This window comes from Mirounga angustirostris, unplaced genomic scaffold, assembly GCF_029215605.1.
Source record: "Mirounga angustirostris isolate CCGP_5_RB_7025 unplaced genomic scaffold, mMirAng1.0.hap1 SCAF_3, whole genome shotgun sequence".
NCBI classification, from domain to species: Eukaryota; Metazoa; Chordata; class Mammalia; order Carnivora; family Phocidae; genus Mirounga; species Mirounga angustirostris.
Window position 1 is genome coordinate 87,195,684 of NW_026991711.1, and position 16,447 is coordinate 87,212,130.

At 44.4% G+C, this 16,447-nt stretch overlaps 1 protein-coding gene across 3 annotated transcripts in view; it reads left to right on the forward strand.

Moving 5' to 3' along the window:
- Positions 1–4,794, forward strand: part of LOC123838570 (cytochrome P450 27C1) — a 32,515-nt gene extending 27,721 nt beyond the window's left edge. For 2 of the 3 annotated variants that reach the window (XM_064586397.1, XM_045867509.3), the window contains one exon: positions 1,421–4,794. In XM_064586397.1, coding sequence (XP_064442467.1) covers positions 1,421–1,537 — 117 coding nt within the window. In that variant the 3' untranslated portion in view covers positions 1,538–4,794. The remainder of the gene's footprint in view (positions 1–1,420) is intronic. The other variant, XR_010410103.1, reaches the window with a different exon arrangement.
- The last annotated feature ends 11,653 nt before the right edge of the window (positions 4,795–16,447 follow it).

Below are 16,447 nucleotides of genomic sequence, written 5' to 3' on the forward strand. Positions count from 1 at the left end.
CCAGTCAGCCCTGCCCCTTCCCCTGCCTGACCTCCCCTGGAACCCCAGCCCACCTGAGGACCCGTCAGTGGGTCCTGCTGCTTCGCTTGGGGGACGAGGCTAGAGAGGGAGTCGGGGCAGGGCGGGGGTGGGCAGCTTGGATCCCATGTGACATTATATGTTCTCCAAAACTGACACTTCGTTAGGCTGGACTTTATTCTGGACCCAGTGGGCAGCAGGGTAGGGGCCAGCAGCTAGTGTGCTTGTGAGCACGGCCCTTCCACCCCCACCAGGAACCCATGTGTGCTCTGACACGGTCTTTTTTTTTTTTTTTTTTTAAGATTTTATTTATTTATTTGACAGAGAGAGATACAGCGAGAGAGGGAACACAAGCAGGGGGAGTGGGAGAGGGAGAAGCAGGCTTCCCATGGAGCAGGGAGCCCGACGTGGGGCTCGATCCCACGACCCTGGGATCATGACCTGAGCCGAAGGCAGACGCTTAACGACTGAGCCACCCAGGCGCCCCTGACATGGGTCTTTAGAGCAGGTTGCCTTCAGTTCCCTAAGCCAACCTGACCTTGAACATCAGGCCAGGGCCAGTTGGTGGCAGAGGTTATTGCTTTAGGCTGATGGATATTTTGGTGCTCTTTAAAACTCACTGTGTGTGTGTTTTTAAAGATTTTATTTATTTGAGAGAGAGAGAGAGAGAGAGAGAGCATGAGTGGGGGCAAGGGCAAAAAGAGAAGCAGACTCCCCTGCTGAGCAGGGAGCTAGACACAGGGCTTGATCCCAGGACCCTGAGATCAGGACCTGAGCTGAAGGCAGACGCTTAACCGACTGAGCCACCCAGCGCCCCTAAAACTCACTGTTGAGGTACTTTCCAGTTTACCCTGAATGGTAGAGCTGGTTCTCCTTTTGAACCGCAGAAATGAGAAATGGAATCAAAGGTACAGATGGAGAATATTTAAATTGAGGACATTAATCACTGAAGCCTGTTTGGATGATTCACCTGCCAACAGCAGTATGCTCCCCTGGGCCTATATCACCTCAGGTTCCCAGCCGGAGGGAAACCTTGTCCCTCTGTCCTCTTTGCTCCTTTGATTCCTTCTTTACCTCAACCTAAAGAGGAAGCAGAGGAGTTGGAGTTTTGAAATGGCTGAGAAAATGGAAGTAATTTGAATATTGTGTTTGCATATCTTTGTCACGTGAACTTCCCAGTTGCTCAGTGGACAGGCTGGGCTCCTGTGCAGGACCTAGTGCTACTTTCAGACCCACAGCATCCCCCTGACCGGCGATTGGTGTCCTGCACCATGGCCGTGCCCGCTTCCTGGGTTCCCTGCAGCCCATGGCCACTGCAGGAAGATGAGGGGCACTTATTCAGAGCACTGCGAGGCCTCTGTTGTCCCCATTTTGAATCCCCCATCTCTCTTTCTCTTCTTAGTTGCTTCAGCATTTTGAGATCAAAACATCCTCTTGGACTAAAGCCGTTCCTGCAAAAACCCATGGGCTGCTGATGCCAGGGGGGCCCATCCACGTGCGTTTTGTTAACAGAAAGTGAGCCTGGATTTTTAAACCCAGCCAGCCTCCTGACACAGACCGGGTGTTCCAATGTCACTGATGATGGCGGAGGAGGGAAGCCATCCCTTTTAGAGGCCGTCTTGGTAATAAACTGGCCCCCCATGTTCTGGGGAACTTGTACATCTTTATGCAGAGTAATTTGAAAAGATTATATGACTTTTGCAAACCAGTGTTGCTTTTTCTTTGGAGAAACGACTGTTTAAAAACGAGGGGCACTGAATCCTGGTGTCTCCTCTGTGGTCTTACCCTTGTGCTATACTTGATATTCAATAGTCTCCTATGCATTTGTGCAAGGAAATGTTGGTTTACTTGTAAATTCCGTGCTTGAATATATGTTCTGTCATACTGTACCAGGACTCTATATCAGGAGGCAAATGCAACTTACTGTTTCTAATTAGAAGAGGGAACATTACGAATGTCTCTGTAATACTGTGAGTATGGGAAGAAAGCACCAGAGTCAACATTTTATCCTGAGCACCTGAGATTTAGATCCTGCCGAAGGGTTCAAAATTAAAAGAACCATATTCTTATTTTTCTCTCCAAACTGGTGCTTCCTTTTCTAGTAACTCCTAAAGAAGTTGAAGATTAGCTTTTGTTTGAAAGAAATTATCAATAAAAAATAGAACTCCTGTGAAATCCAGAATAATTGGATTTTCTAACCAAGTGTAAACACTAAGATGTATAAGAAAATCTGACTGTGTGGAATTTCATTGCCTCAGTTGAGAAAAATGAATTAGACAAGGATTGTGGAAAGCCATGTAACTTTAGAACATTTTTATTTCAAGGAAAAATAAACATAAAAGTGGACATGCTATAGATAAAATAATATTTTGATCTTCATGGTGTTATTTTAAATATCTGAACCGGAAATGTGATCCAGCTGTTGGTGCTTATGTAAGGCTCCAACCAGACGCCTTGGGCCTCAGGATTGTTCGCTCACGCCAAGCTCTGTTGCCTTTCATGCTACTTGCTGATCGCTAATAAGAAAGAACACCATTTTGTAACATTCTCCTTGCATAGTCATGCTTGAAACTGCTTCTTCTCAATCCCACAAATCTTTTCACAGAGTCCTTCCCCCAAATCACTTGCCTACTAATACATACCATACATCTCCCCCTGCACTTTAGTCATGCCGCAAAGTAACCCTTAAATAAAATAGAAATAATAGCCATTTCACATACCATCTTTGTTAAAGTATGTAGAAATCTTTGTTAAAGCTGGAGAAATCCCCCAGAGGATTTTGAAAACAGGGGTTGGGTCTTAAAAAAAGGAGTTCATGTTTCCTTAAGCCTCTGGAGTAAGCCAATTTGTGTGCAGGTCTTTCTCTCCTCTCTTTTATGGATAAGAAATCTAAGACAGAGAGATGAAGTATTTTGCCTGATATGTCATAGTTGGTAAGTGGCACAGCCACAGAGCCAACTGCAGAACTCCAAAGTTCATGGTTTTTCACCAAATCTTATTGCATCTTTTTTTTTTTTCTAAGCCTTTTGTGGGGCATGGGAGTCTTTCCTTTCAGTACTTGGAAGACTATATTTCTGTACTTGCACCATCTCTCAATCATACCAGTTATTTTCTTTTTCTTTTTTCACTCCACAGTATAAAATAGGTATCTTTTTTGATTAAAACAAAACAAAATACTCAAGATGAAAATTAAAATCACCCATATTTCTACCACCCTAATAAACCACTGTCAACTTTCAAAAAAAAAAAAAAAACAAAACAACATGACAACGTTAAATCTGCATGTGAAGACAGAATAACTCTAGTCTGAGCGCAGTAAAAATATGTACAGTTAAATACGAAATTGTGTCATAATGACTGACAAGATGTTGGATTACTTTGAGGTTTATAGACTTTTATAAGCTAGCTACAATTTTATTCTGTTTGTGACTGAAATTAAGAAGTATTGAGACGAATGAAGCAACTTGAAGTGACTCTTATTCTGCAAAGCGACCCCTCTGGTGAAGCGGGGCCGCGCCCGGTGACGGGCCTGCGGTGAAGGTGGTGGTAACACTCGAGCCCGCTGTCCCGTCTCCCTGGGGAGAGGGACAGACAGACCTTAGGAGCCTCCTGATGTGACACAACAGGAAGCACCCAGCACAACTATGGTATTCTTACTGAAGAAATGGAAATTGTATCGGAGAGGTCTGTAGATCGACTACCAGTTTGTAGAAACACAAGTTATAGAGGGACGTGTTAAAACTCCAGGACAGATACCATATCATTTCCCTCATAAGTGGAATCTATAAACAAAAACCAAATGACAACAAAAAGCAGTGTCAGACCTGTAAATACAGAGAACAAACTGATGGATGCCCGAGGGAAGGGGGCAGGGTGTGGGCAAAATGGGTGAAGGGGAGAGAGAGAGGCACAGGCTTCCAGTTATGGGATGAGTAAGTCACTGGAGTAAAAGGCCCAGCACAGGGCACACAGTCAGTGGTATTGTAATGGGTTGTATGGTGACAGATGGGAGCTACATGTGTGGTGTGTGTAACGTAATGTATCAAGTTGGGGAATCACTGTGCTGTACACCTGAAACTAAGGCAACACTGTGTCGACTATACTCACATAAAAAAATGGTTTTGAAATGAAAAAAAAAAAGTGGTCTTTAAATGGAAAAATTATGTTTTTTAAAGATTTTATTTATTCATTTGAGAAAGAGAGAGACAGCACAAACAGGGGGAGAGGCAGAGGGAGAAGGAGAAGCAGACTCCCAGCTGAACTGGAAGCCCGATGCGGGGCTCCATCCCAGGACCCTGGGTTCATGACCTGAGCCGAGGGCAGACACTTAAACATCTGAGCCACCCAGGCGCCCCTAAATGGAAAAATAAAATACACAACAGCTTTCAAAAAAAAAACCCCCAAAACCCCAAAACAAAACAACTCCATGCAGATGCAGTCAGTAGAATCCAGAATATGGTGAAGTCTACATGACAAATGACTCCATTTTTTTCAGCAAATAAGTGACAAGGAAAAAGAAAAAGAGGAAGGAGACTGTTGCAGATTACGAGAGAATTAAGAGACGTATTGACCACACGTGATGCTGGACTTTGAATCCAGATTTAAATAAACCGCTCGTAAAGAGACATTTAAGAAATAATTAGGGAAATTTGGACGCTGACTGTGCATTTGAATGATATTAAGGAATTACTGGGTTTTTTTTTTTTAGTGTGCTAGTGGTAGTTATTACATTAAAAAGAGAGAGATCTTATCTCTTGGAGACAGCTCTTAGAGATACCAATGGGCCATATTTGTGGATGAGCTGCTAAGACATCTTGGATTTGCTTTAAAATAGTGCCGCTGTGGGGGGGTGAGTGACGTGTGGGGGTGGTGGGGGGTGTGGGGAGGACGAGGTGAACCGAGATCAGCCCAGTGCTGAGAACTCTTGGAGCTGGGTGAAGGGTACATGGAGGATTCATGACATTCTCCCAGCTTTGTGTACGTGTGTGGGTGCATTTCCATAATAAAACGTGTCTTCAAAAGCCAGCGACTGGATTGATTAATTACCTCATTATTCATTTCTTTTTCATTACTATTCACTAACCAGCCAAACTGACTATAAATTAGGTTCTTCAGGGAGCTACACCTTTTTTTTTTTTTTTTCAGTAATTGTTAGCAATGATCGATTTAGGTACCGGATAGCTGCTGTGTTAGGATTCTGGGGACCTGCCAACTTGGGTCAGCCTTCGGAGCTGAGGACAGATCCAGGGATACGAGTGAGGAAGGGAGGAGCAGGGTGGGCACTGCAGCCAAGCTGGGACTGGGATGGAACCCTGGCTGTGGGACAGCAGAGTGGTGGGCCCTGCAGAGTCTGTTCCCTGCCTCAGGGTTCTCAGACTCCAAACTCCATTTCTTTTCTTTTCTATTTTCTTTTCTTTTCTTGTCCTTTCCTTTCTTTCCCTTCCATTTCTTTCTTCTTTCTTTCTTTCTTCCTCTCTCTCTTTCTTCCTCTTTCTTTCTTTCTTTCTTTCTTTCTTTCTTTCTTTCTTTCTTTCTTTCTTTCTTTCTTTCCTTCTTTCTTTCTTTCCTTCCTTCCTTCCTTCCTTCCTTCCTTCCTTCCTTCCTTCCTTCCTTCCTTTCTCTCTCTCTCTCTCTCTCTTTCTTTTTCTTTCTTTCTTTCTTTCTTTCTTTCTTTCTTTCTTTCTTTCTTTCTTTCTTTCTTTCTTTCTTTCTTTCTTTCTTTCTTCTTTCTTTCTTTCATTTATTTGACAGAGAGAGAGAGAGCACAAGCAGGGGGAGCGGCAGGCAGAGGGAGAGGGAGAAGCAGGCTTCCCATGGAGCAGGGAGCCCGATGCAGGGCTCCATCACAGGACCCTGGGATCATGACCTGAGCTAAAGGCAGCCGCTTAACTGACTGAGCCACCCAGGCGCCCCCAAACTCCATTTCTAAAAATGTGCCAGTCCCGTGAAAGGCGTCCGCGCTGGGGGTGTCTGAGAGCTGATGGAGGTGCCGGGTGCGTGGTGAGAATCAGCTCAAAGCTGCTCTGCCAAGGTAGCAGGGCCGACGGCACAGACTGACTGGAGGGACACTGGCCATCCTCCACACTGAGCGACAGCTGAACAGCCAGACACCAGGAAGGTCAAGGCCCTGGGCTGCAGGATCTGTAGGCGACCCCCTCCCCACCCTGGGTTCATCTTCCATCAGGTGTTTGACTGGCTTGGCCTGTGACAGGCACCTTGACCCAAAGTTACTGCTGGAAAAGTTTCCAGTTACTCTTAGCCATCATAACCCTCTCATTTAATAATGAAGATATCCAGTCCTGTAGAAATAAAACATCCCTGAACCTCACTCACAGACAAGCCCCCAGCCCCCTCAGCTCTGGGTGGTTCAGGGAAGCCAAGGAGGGAGGGACAGGCTGGTGCCTCTTTTCTGCCATGCCCCCTCCCCCCTCCTCCTCTGGGTTTGGAGCTGGCAGAGGAAGAGGAGGTGGCAGGAAGGGGAAGGGTGGCTTCTGATGGCCACAGGAGATCTGGCTTCAGGCTCTTTGGCCTGAGTGGACATGCAAAGCTCACTCTCCCTCCTTTGGAGTTTTTCTAAATGAGGAACCTCTAAGTGTACCGCCAAGAAGCAGGCAGTGCCTTTCCTCCAAGTGGCTTCTTACGACTGTCCCCACGCCATGGGGCACCCAGGGTCCACTTCTGCCTGGGTCCCATGGCCCATCCAAGCTCTCCCCTTGGGCAGACTCTAAAACCCCTGCCCGACTCCGTTGTCCCCACTCTTGGTGGATCTAGTTGCTCTCCTGCGTGCCCAGGCTTGTGCGGGGACTCTCACCAGTGCCCACCCCACAGCCTAAGGGCAACGAGGGGCAGGCTCCCTGTGAGTGGCTCACTCAGCCTGGGGTGAGGAGATAACCCCAGGCTGGGGTTGCCTGAGTGTGAATGCGGGGTACTCGCCACCTGCTGCCTCAGCTGAAAGAGATAGAGTCCTGTTGCCCCAGTCATAGCTGCTATCCGGGGAGACCCTGTGATGCTCCTCCTTGGGACCTCCAGGAACCCACAGGGACTGGCCCCAGTTGACACCAGGGACAGGACAGACCCACACTGGACAAAGTGACAAGCATGGAAGTCTGTGCTAGGGCTTCCTTACTTTTTTAGATAAGGGTCAGGGCTGTTGCCTGGAATGGGCCATATGAATCTGCCCAGGGTGGAAAGGGGGCCATTTAGAGCCACACCTGTTGTCATGTCTTCTAATTCTATGACCTTCTTTTTTTTTTTTTCTCTGTAAGATTTTATTTATTTATTTGAGAGAGAGACAGGCAGAGACAGCGAGAAGAGAGCATGAGCAGGGAGGAGAGGGAGAAGCAGGCTCCTGCTGAGCAGGGAGCTCGATATGGGGCTCGATCCCAGGACCTTGAGATTGTGACCTGAGCTGAAGGCAGATGCCCAACTGACTGAGCCACCCAGGTGCCCCTTAAGATTTTGTTTTTAAGTAATCTCTAAAGTAATCCCAACATGGGGCTTGAACTCACAACCCTGAGATCAAGAGTCACATGCTCCACTGACTGAGCCATCCTGGTGCTCCTCTGTGACCTTTTGATTTAAATTGCTAATTTGATTGTATTTTGATCTGCATGATGTTGAGACTTGCTTTGTGGTCTCATACAGGGTTAATTTTTAAAAATGTTGCATGTATGCTGTTGAGTGCAGAGTTCAACATATGTTTATTAGGCCAGGCTTGGTGTTGTGTTGTTGAGAACATCTGTCTACTTACTAATGTTTGCCTGCCAATTAATTGAAAATGCTGTGTTAAAAATTCCCACTATAATTGTGGATTTATCAGTTTTTGCTTAATATATTCTTAGTTCATGTTATTAGGTGCATCCAAGTAAAGTGTTGTTTTATCTTCCTGGGGAGCTATCCCATTTGTCATTACCATTGTCATTATTATTGATCCCCTCCAGGTACTTTTGCCTCAAAGTCCATTTTCGTCTGCCATTTCTTTGGCTACTGCAGCTTTATTTATTTGCTTGGCATTTCTATTCCCATTTTATCCCCCACCCCAGTTCTTTTATTTTCAATCTTGCTGTGTTCTTATGTCCCAGATGTATCTCTTGTAAATGGAACGTAGCTTGATTGAAAAAAATCTCATTTGGTGATCTCTGTCATTTAACTCTTAACATTTTGTTACCACTGATACATTTGGATTTATCTTACATTTTATTTTGCGCTTTCTTTTTAACTTCTCTCTCTCTGTCTTTGATTCTCCTTTCCTGACTTCTTTCTGATTTGATTGAGTTTTCTTTCCCTTTCCCCTCCCCACTGGCTTGGCAATGACATATTCTTTTCCTACTCTTTTTAGTTTTTATTTTATTATTAAGATTTTATTTATTTATTTGACACAGAGAGAGAGAGAGAGAGAAAACGTGTGCACAAGCAGGAGGAGGAGTAGGCAAAGGGAGAGGGAGAAGCAGACTCCCCACTGAACAGGGAGCCCAACACGGGGCTCCATCCCAGGACCCTGGGATCATGACCTGAGCTGAAGGCAGACATTTAACTGACTGAGCCACCCAGGCACCCCTGCCCCCTGCTCTGTCTTATATATCTCTCCTGCCTTGTCTTTTAGGTTCACCTTTTCTACCCTCCATATTACTTACTATTATAATTATGGTTTTATGGCATAAACACTCATTTAGATTTACCCACATATTTACCTGTCTCTCTGCCATCCATTTATTTCTTGCATCTCAGATCCTCCTTCTGGTTTTAATTCCTTTTTCCTGAAGTACATCATTTAGAAGTTGTAGCAATAAAAATCTGTTAGTGGTAACCTAGGGATGTCAGTCAACATGATGACTGCAGTTAACACTGCCATTTGGTATATTCAAAAATTGTTAAGAGAGTAGATCCTAAGAGTTCTCATCACAAGGAGAAAACATCTTTTTTTTGTATCTATAAGAGATGAGGATGTTAAGTCAATTTATTATGGTAATCATTTCACAATATATATAAGTCAAATTGATATGCTGTACACCTTAAACTTATATAGTGCTGTCTATCAATTGTATCTCAATAAAACTGGAAAAAATCTAAGAAAATTCCACATAAAACAAAACAAAACAAATTTATTGGTAGTGAACTCAGCTTTGTCTGGAAATGTCTTGTTTCATGCTCATTTGTTTTGTTTTCAAACTTTATATAAATAGTGTCATACTCCACAGCCTGCTTTATTCTCTCAACATTATGTTATGTACTCATGTTGTTACATGTTGCTGTTTCTTTAATTTTAATTCACCATAATGTTTCATTATATTAATACGGTGTAACATATTTATTCATATACTTGAAAGATGTTTTTCAACTAATGATTTATTTTATTATTACTGCTATTATACTTTTACTGTGAAAAATTTCAAGCAGCCACACATATAATGAGCTCCCTTGTATCAGCCTCAACAATCATCAACTCACAGCCAATCTGGTTTTATGTTTATCTCCACTTACTAGATTATTTTGAAGCAAACACTATACTTCATATCATTACATGTGTTAATAATTCAATGTACATCTCTCAAACATAAAGATTATTTAAAACAGATAGCCATAGTACCATAATAACACCTAAAAAGTTAACAGTGATTCGTTATTGTTATGAAATATCCAGTTGGTGTTCAAACTTCCAGTTGTCTCATGAATATAATTTTTAACATGGTTGAATCAATTCAAATAAGGTCCATTTGTTGAGATCGGCTGATACGTCTCTTAAGTCTTTTTTAGGGCTCTCCTTCTCTTCCTCTTCTTCTTTCTTCCTCAAATTCCCTTGCAATTTGTTTGTTGAAGAAACCAAGTCATTTGTCCTGTGAAAGGCCCCCACCCCCAATATGAATGTTGGTGATCTCATTCTTTTGGTATCATTTAGCATGTTCTTCCATCCTCTCTTTTTCCTATGTATTTGTGGCTAGATCTAGAGGCCACCCTCCTCCTTGAATAATTTAATTGAGTCTGAAACTGCATTGGTGATTATTCTCTCTCAACACTTTGGAGATATTATTCTGTTGTCATTAGGCTTCAGTTAGTGCTGTTGAGAAGTCTGAAGTCAGTCTATTCTTACTTTGTAGGCAATTTATCTTTTCTGTCCAACAGTCCTTGGTCTTGGCCTTCGAGTCCTCCAATTTCATTATTTTTATTGATCTTACATACAGCTATTATAAACCCCTGAACTAGAAGATTCTTGTCCTTCATCAAATCTGGGAAATTCTCAGCCATTATTTTTTAAAAAAATTTTCTTTTTCCTATTCTTTCTGTACTCTCCTTCAGGAACTTCTATTAAATGTTAGTTGGCTCTTCTCATTCTGCCTTCCACATCTCTTATCTTTTCTTTCAGAATTTCCATCTCTGTCTCTCCTGATTGGGATTCTTGGGGATCTCTTCAGACTTATTTTTCAGCTTACCATTGTTCTTTCAGCTGTTTTACCTGCTACTGAACACACACACGGAGTGTTCCAGTTCAATAACCATTCTCTAAACACTGTTTAGTTCATTTTCTTGCATACCTGGTAATATTATTTTTTAAGATTTTATTTATTTATTTGAGAGAGAGAGAGCACAAATGGGAGTGGCAGAGGGAGAGGGAGAAGCAGGCTCCCTGCTGACAAGGAGACTGAGGGCTCGATCCCAGGACCCTGAGATCATGACCTGAGCGGAAGGCAGATGTAACTGACTGAGCCACCCAGGTGCCCCCTGATAACATATTTTAATAATATGTTACTCTTTTGTCATGCTTTGATTCCTTCTTTTATTCTTTAATAAATGTAAAGATAGGCACTTCTCCCTCTGCTCTTCCCCTGTGCTCTCTCTCTCTCTTTCTCTCTGTCAAATAAAATCTTTTAAAAAAATAAATGTAAAGATAATTATTTTATAATCAGATCAGCTTGTCCTATTATCTGGAGTTCTTAGGAGTCCAGTTCAGTGGCTCACTGTTTCCTTTGACTCTTGCTCACCATGGCTAGTTTCCTCACTGCTTCATGGTTTTGGATTATGCATCCCTGTTGGTGGTGCCTCATCTGTAAAGCACATGCAACCCAGATGAGGGTGTTCCTCCAAAGGAGCTTTACATTTGCGTTTGCCAGACACATCCAGGGTATTAAACGCTTGGGACAGCTATTTTCTTATTTCTCGGCAGTGGGGTTCCTGGATAAGGCATGATGGCACCCCTGTGGCTATGTTATTCTTATGGGAACATTATGAGACATTCTGGACAATCTTCTTTGTCATTTTGCCACTGGGAGAATTTTTATTTATCCCTGAAAGTGTAGCCCTTCAGGGCCCTTGGCTTTGGAGGGGGTGGGGCTCAGTTCTAATTCTTTGCTCAGGACATGTCTTCTGTCTTCACAGCAGGAGGGCCCCCTTCCTTGTATTCCTCCTTCTCAATCCAGTGTGTCCTGTATAAGCTCCTGGAGCATAAGAGCAAGAAGGACAGCTCGGTTCTCCATAAGGGGCACATTTTGGAACAAACACAAGTGCAGGAAGTGAGGCCTTGAATAAGAATGATCATGACGGGTTCTAAGGTCAATGGTATCACACACAATGGCAATGGCCCAAACTCCCATTGTATGCATCTCTCAGGGTGACATATAGAAGAGGCAGAAGATTTTAGTCACTGACAAATGCTTTGTTTTCTCTAAAGGCTCTAATTTAGCTTTTGGATAATAAAAAACCTTCTCTAGAACTTTGTTGACTTGTTTCGTCCTTAAGCTGTCTGCCGAGGAGCTGGTCCTGCTTTGGCCGTCGGGTGGGCAGGGCAGCGGGAGTGGAAGGCCCCGTAGAGAGCGAGCCTGCTGTCATGAGTAAATGCTGGCTGCCAGGGTAGGTCTGCATTTGCGGGTGTGGTAAAACCACGAGTACTCCCTGGGTACCCAGCGTGGGTTTTTAAATGTCAGACATGTTGTAGGTGGTTGTGTTAATATTACCACCCATACGGATTTTAAATTACAGCCTCAGTGAAAATTTAGGATTACAGTGTTGCTTACAGAGGCCCTCCTGGATCCCCCATAGCCCTAGTGGGATTGGAGAGGCAAGAGCTAGTGGGCTGCTCCTGGAACAGGATGTTAAGACAAGCCCCAGGGACCCCCAAGGGTGTTTGAAAGTGCCTTCTGTATGACAGAAAATATGGCCAGAACATATTTCTCTTAAAACTAAGTTTTTTAAAAGAAAACAAAGTGTTTTGACTTTTGGTAGAGACAGAAAGAGATAAATAACACCCTCCTCCAGGGTGTGGAAACAATTTCCATAAATAGGTTATTCGGGAAGAGCAGCATGGGGCTCCCTGAGCAAACGACTCCCAGCTAGCCCTGCTTCAAAGGAGGCCTGGGGACAGGGTGCCGTGAATGTGATCCATCTTGGCAGCAGGTGGGCATCTGTTGGGTCCCAAAGTTCTATCTCCTCACTCTTGTCCCAAACACCGGTGCCAGGTGAGGGTTCCCCAAAAGCTTGCCATCTTCCCCCTGCCCTGAAGCTCCTGAGATGAGCAGTAGGATGCCGGAGACACCTCTGAGGTTTGATGCAGACACATGGGGGTTTGGGTCTGACTAGACCTCAGGTCTGTCCGGCACTTGACCTTGGCAAGCCCTTAGGGACCTTGAGGCCTTCACATAGACACGAGGGATGGCACGGCTATTTTGCTGGGTGGGGATTCGTTAGGTCATGAAATCAAAGCACCTGGCACATAGCTGGGACTCAGGAAAGGGTAAGGGCATGGCTCCTCCCATGGGGCTTAATGAAGCAGGCCTCCCAGGACAACCACTCAGCACTGTCTGCCTTGGGGAATGGGACACAGTCTGAGTTTTGAGCTGCAGGTTAGTGTGCTGGCTCTGAGGACAGGAACAGCGTGTCCCATTAGGGGTTGTTCTTAGGGACTGAGCCATTACAAAGTTATGGCCCAGATGGGAAAAGGGCACAAGTGGCTGAGATGAAGGCCAGGTGGCATTGGAAGCGCACAGCATGGTTTGTGGGCTGCCTGGGCTCGAGTCCCGGGCTCCCTGCTGACACATTGCAGGACTTGTGAAGTGACCCCACCTCCCCCCACCGCCCTGTGCCCCAGCTCCCCGTCAGCTCCCCTCTGGTGGCAGTGTTGACCTCTCGGAGCTTCCTCTGCAGCTGCCTGGCCATGGGAAGAAGGTTCCTATTATCATGACTCTCTCTGAGTCTGCTTCTCTCCTCCCTTCCCCTCTGCACATCCTGTCTTTACCAGAGCCTCAGTTGACCTGCAGCTCCTGACTACATGGCACCTTGGCTTTCCTGCATGGTCCTGATGCTCCTCGGGGCTTCTGTCCCTGTTTCTCAGCCAGCCACCCAGAGATGGGCCAAACTTCACAGGTTAAGGGCACTGTCCTTCACAAGATTGCCCTTACTTTAGACACCAGCCCCAAGTTCAAGGGTCCCCAGGCCACCCTCACTTCTGATCAGCTGGCTACAAATTTGGGGGCATTCACTACCCTCTCATGTTCAATAATTTGCTAGAAGACTCACAGAAAGTGTTCAAGAAAGTGCTGTACTTCCAATTACAGTTTTATTAGGACACCGGGATGCTAGTCAGAACCTGTCAAAGTGAGAGCTGCATTAGGGGGAGTCGTCCACAGGGACATATTTTCTTCCTAGCACATTGAAGTGTGACCATATGCAGAGCATTGCTAACGGAGGAAGTTCACCTGAGCTCTGGTGTCAGAGTTTTTATTGGGATTTTATTATGTAATCATGATTGATTGAACTGGGCCCGTGTGACTCCATCTCCTACCCCTTTTCCCCCCAAGGTCAGCCTCATATCACGTTGCTCGAAGTCCTAACCCTGTAACCACATGCTTGGTCTTTTTGAGGTGACCAGACTCCTTCCTGAGTCACCTTGTTAGCATAAACCATCAGGCATGGTCCAAGGGACCCGCCATGAATAATGCTTGGGAAATTCCAAAGGTTTAGGGGCTGCCTCCCAGGGACTAGGGGCAATGGCCAGCCAATTTCTCTATTATATATAATACACTCCAAGTTAGTGCCCCCTGTCCCTCCCACCATTGCTCCTTTCTGTGGTTCCCCACCCCTGTTTCTAAGAGCAAGCCCTGGACAGACAAAGACTCATTCCCTACCAGGCAATGTCTCAAGTTGACAGCAAGCCTCTGGTCACGAGTCACTGGTTCAATCAGGGGGGTGAGGTGGGGGAGAGGGGAAGGGTGTCATAGGGTATAACCATGACCACCTAGTCCTTGTCTTCAGCTATGGAGTGGCCGTTTCCCCATCACTAGGGCTCCCTGATTGGTGTATTTGCTGTGTTAGGGAAGAAATGTCAGATGAGGGATCAGGTGGGCGTGGTTCTCATTTTGGCTTCTTAAAGGGCTCTGACATCACACTGTTCTCCCAGGGGAGGCTGATCCTGTGTGTATGTGTGTGTGTGTCTTTCTTTTAAAAGTTTCTTCACCAGTGTTCTCAGTCTTGTGGCACACCACACACAGCATGGTCTGTGGGGTCTCCTTCCCACTTGCAGTTCATTCTTCTGAGGCTGAGGCCAAGGAGACTGGATCAAGTGTATTTTCAGAAATCAAGACATCAATCAACATTTGTCTCAAAAATGGCAAAAATTATGAAGCACCTACTAGGCAGCAGGTCACAAGGAAGAAGAGGTGTATAAAACTCCAGAACGGTGCTGTCTGATCGAAAGAAAATGTGAGCCATGTATGCAATTTAAAAATTTTTTTGTTTGGTACCATTTACTTTATTTGAAGGAATGGTACAAATGAAAGAAGTTAAGTAGATGTTTTGGTACAACTTACAGAGCAATTTTAAATTTTCTACAACCACACTAAAAAAGTACAAAGAGATGCAAAATTAATTTTAATAATGTGTTTTATTTAACCCAATATACCCAAAATATTATCTTTTCAACATGTCATTGATATAAATATTACTAATCTGGTATTTTACAGTTTTTAAAAGATTTTGATTGATTGATTGATTCCCCGCCCCCCAGAGAGAGCACGCATGCGCATGGGGGAGGCAGAGGGAGAAGCAGACTCCTTGCTGAGCTGGGAACCCCAGACAGGGTTCGATCCCAGGACCCTGGGATCATGACCTGAGCTGAAGGCAGACACTTAACCCACTGAGCCACCCAGGTGCCCATATTTTACAATTTTTTCGTGAAAAAATTCTTTTGTTGAAAAAAATTGTAAAATACCACATTGGTAATGTTTATATCAATGTGGGCTAGCCCCAGTTCAAGTGCTCAGCAGCCTCCTGTGGTCAGTGGTGGCCATACTGGACATACAACTACATGTTTATTATATATATATTATATATTACATGCTTTAATATATTTACTATATTTATGTTATAGTTTATATATTGTATGTGTGTGTATATGCTCACTGCTTCCTGGCAAGTTACCAGTCCTGCCGAGCCACTGTTTCTTCTCTGTGGCGCACGGATAATAATACATACACAGCATGGTTGGGAGGGGTAAGTGAGATTCTACATGGCTTGGGGCAGGTGATTAATAAATAGCTTATTCTCTGTTCTCAGAGACTTGAAGCAGTGACACAGATGAAGATGGTAAGTTGGCTCCTGACCCACTTTGACCAGAATTCTAGTGAGGAAATCCTAAGGTCACATCCAGCCGACAAAGACCACTGTCCGTTGTATGGGCTAAGGCTTCCCAGTGTGTTAGTTAGCAGCTAGAACGCTCATTTCATGGGCTGTCTGTATAACCTTGTTAATGTAGCAGAATTATTGGTGATCAAATACATTTGGGGAACAATCAGATTTCTTTACTGCAGGACTTCTCAGGAACTTAATGTTAGCATATTAGTAGGCTTCATGAATCTCTAAAAGTGGGATATGTCCAGATGTATTTGACCATAGATGGGAAACACCTTTCTAGGCTTCCTGCCACACACACACACACACACACACACACACTATAGTGTGTGTGTGTGTGTGTGTGTTAACAGAAGTTTAATTCCTCTTAGGTGAATGCTTAAAAGTGGGATTCCAGGATCATATGGTAATTACAATTTTAACTTTATAAGAAACTACCAAACTGGGGCGTCTGGGTGGCTCAGTCGTTAAGCGTCTGCCTTCGGCTCAGGTCATGATCCCAGGGTCCTGGGATCGAGCCCCCACATCAGGCTCCTGGCTCAGCGGGGAGCCTGCTTCTCCCTCTCCCTCTGCCTCTCTCCCAGCTCATGCTCTCTCTCTCTCTGTATTTCTGTGTCTCAAATGAATAAATAAAATCTTAAAAAAAAAAAAAAAAAAGAAACTACCAAACTGTTTTCCAGAGTGGCTGTACCATTTTGCACTCTCATCAGTAATGTATGAGAGTTCCTATTTCTCTACTTTTTTTTCCTTTTTTTCCCCTTTATTTCTTACTTTATTCATTAAATATTTATTTAACACTCCACAGTGGAGCCATGTT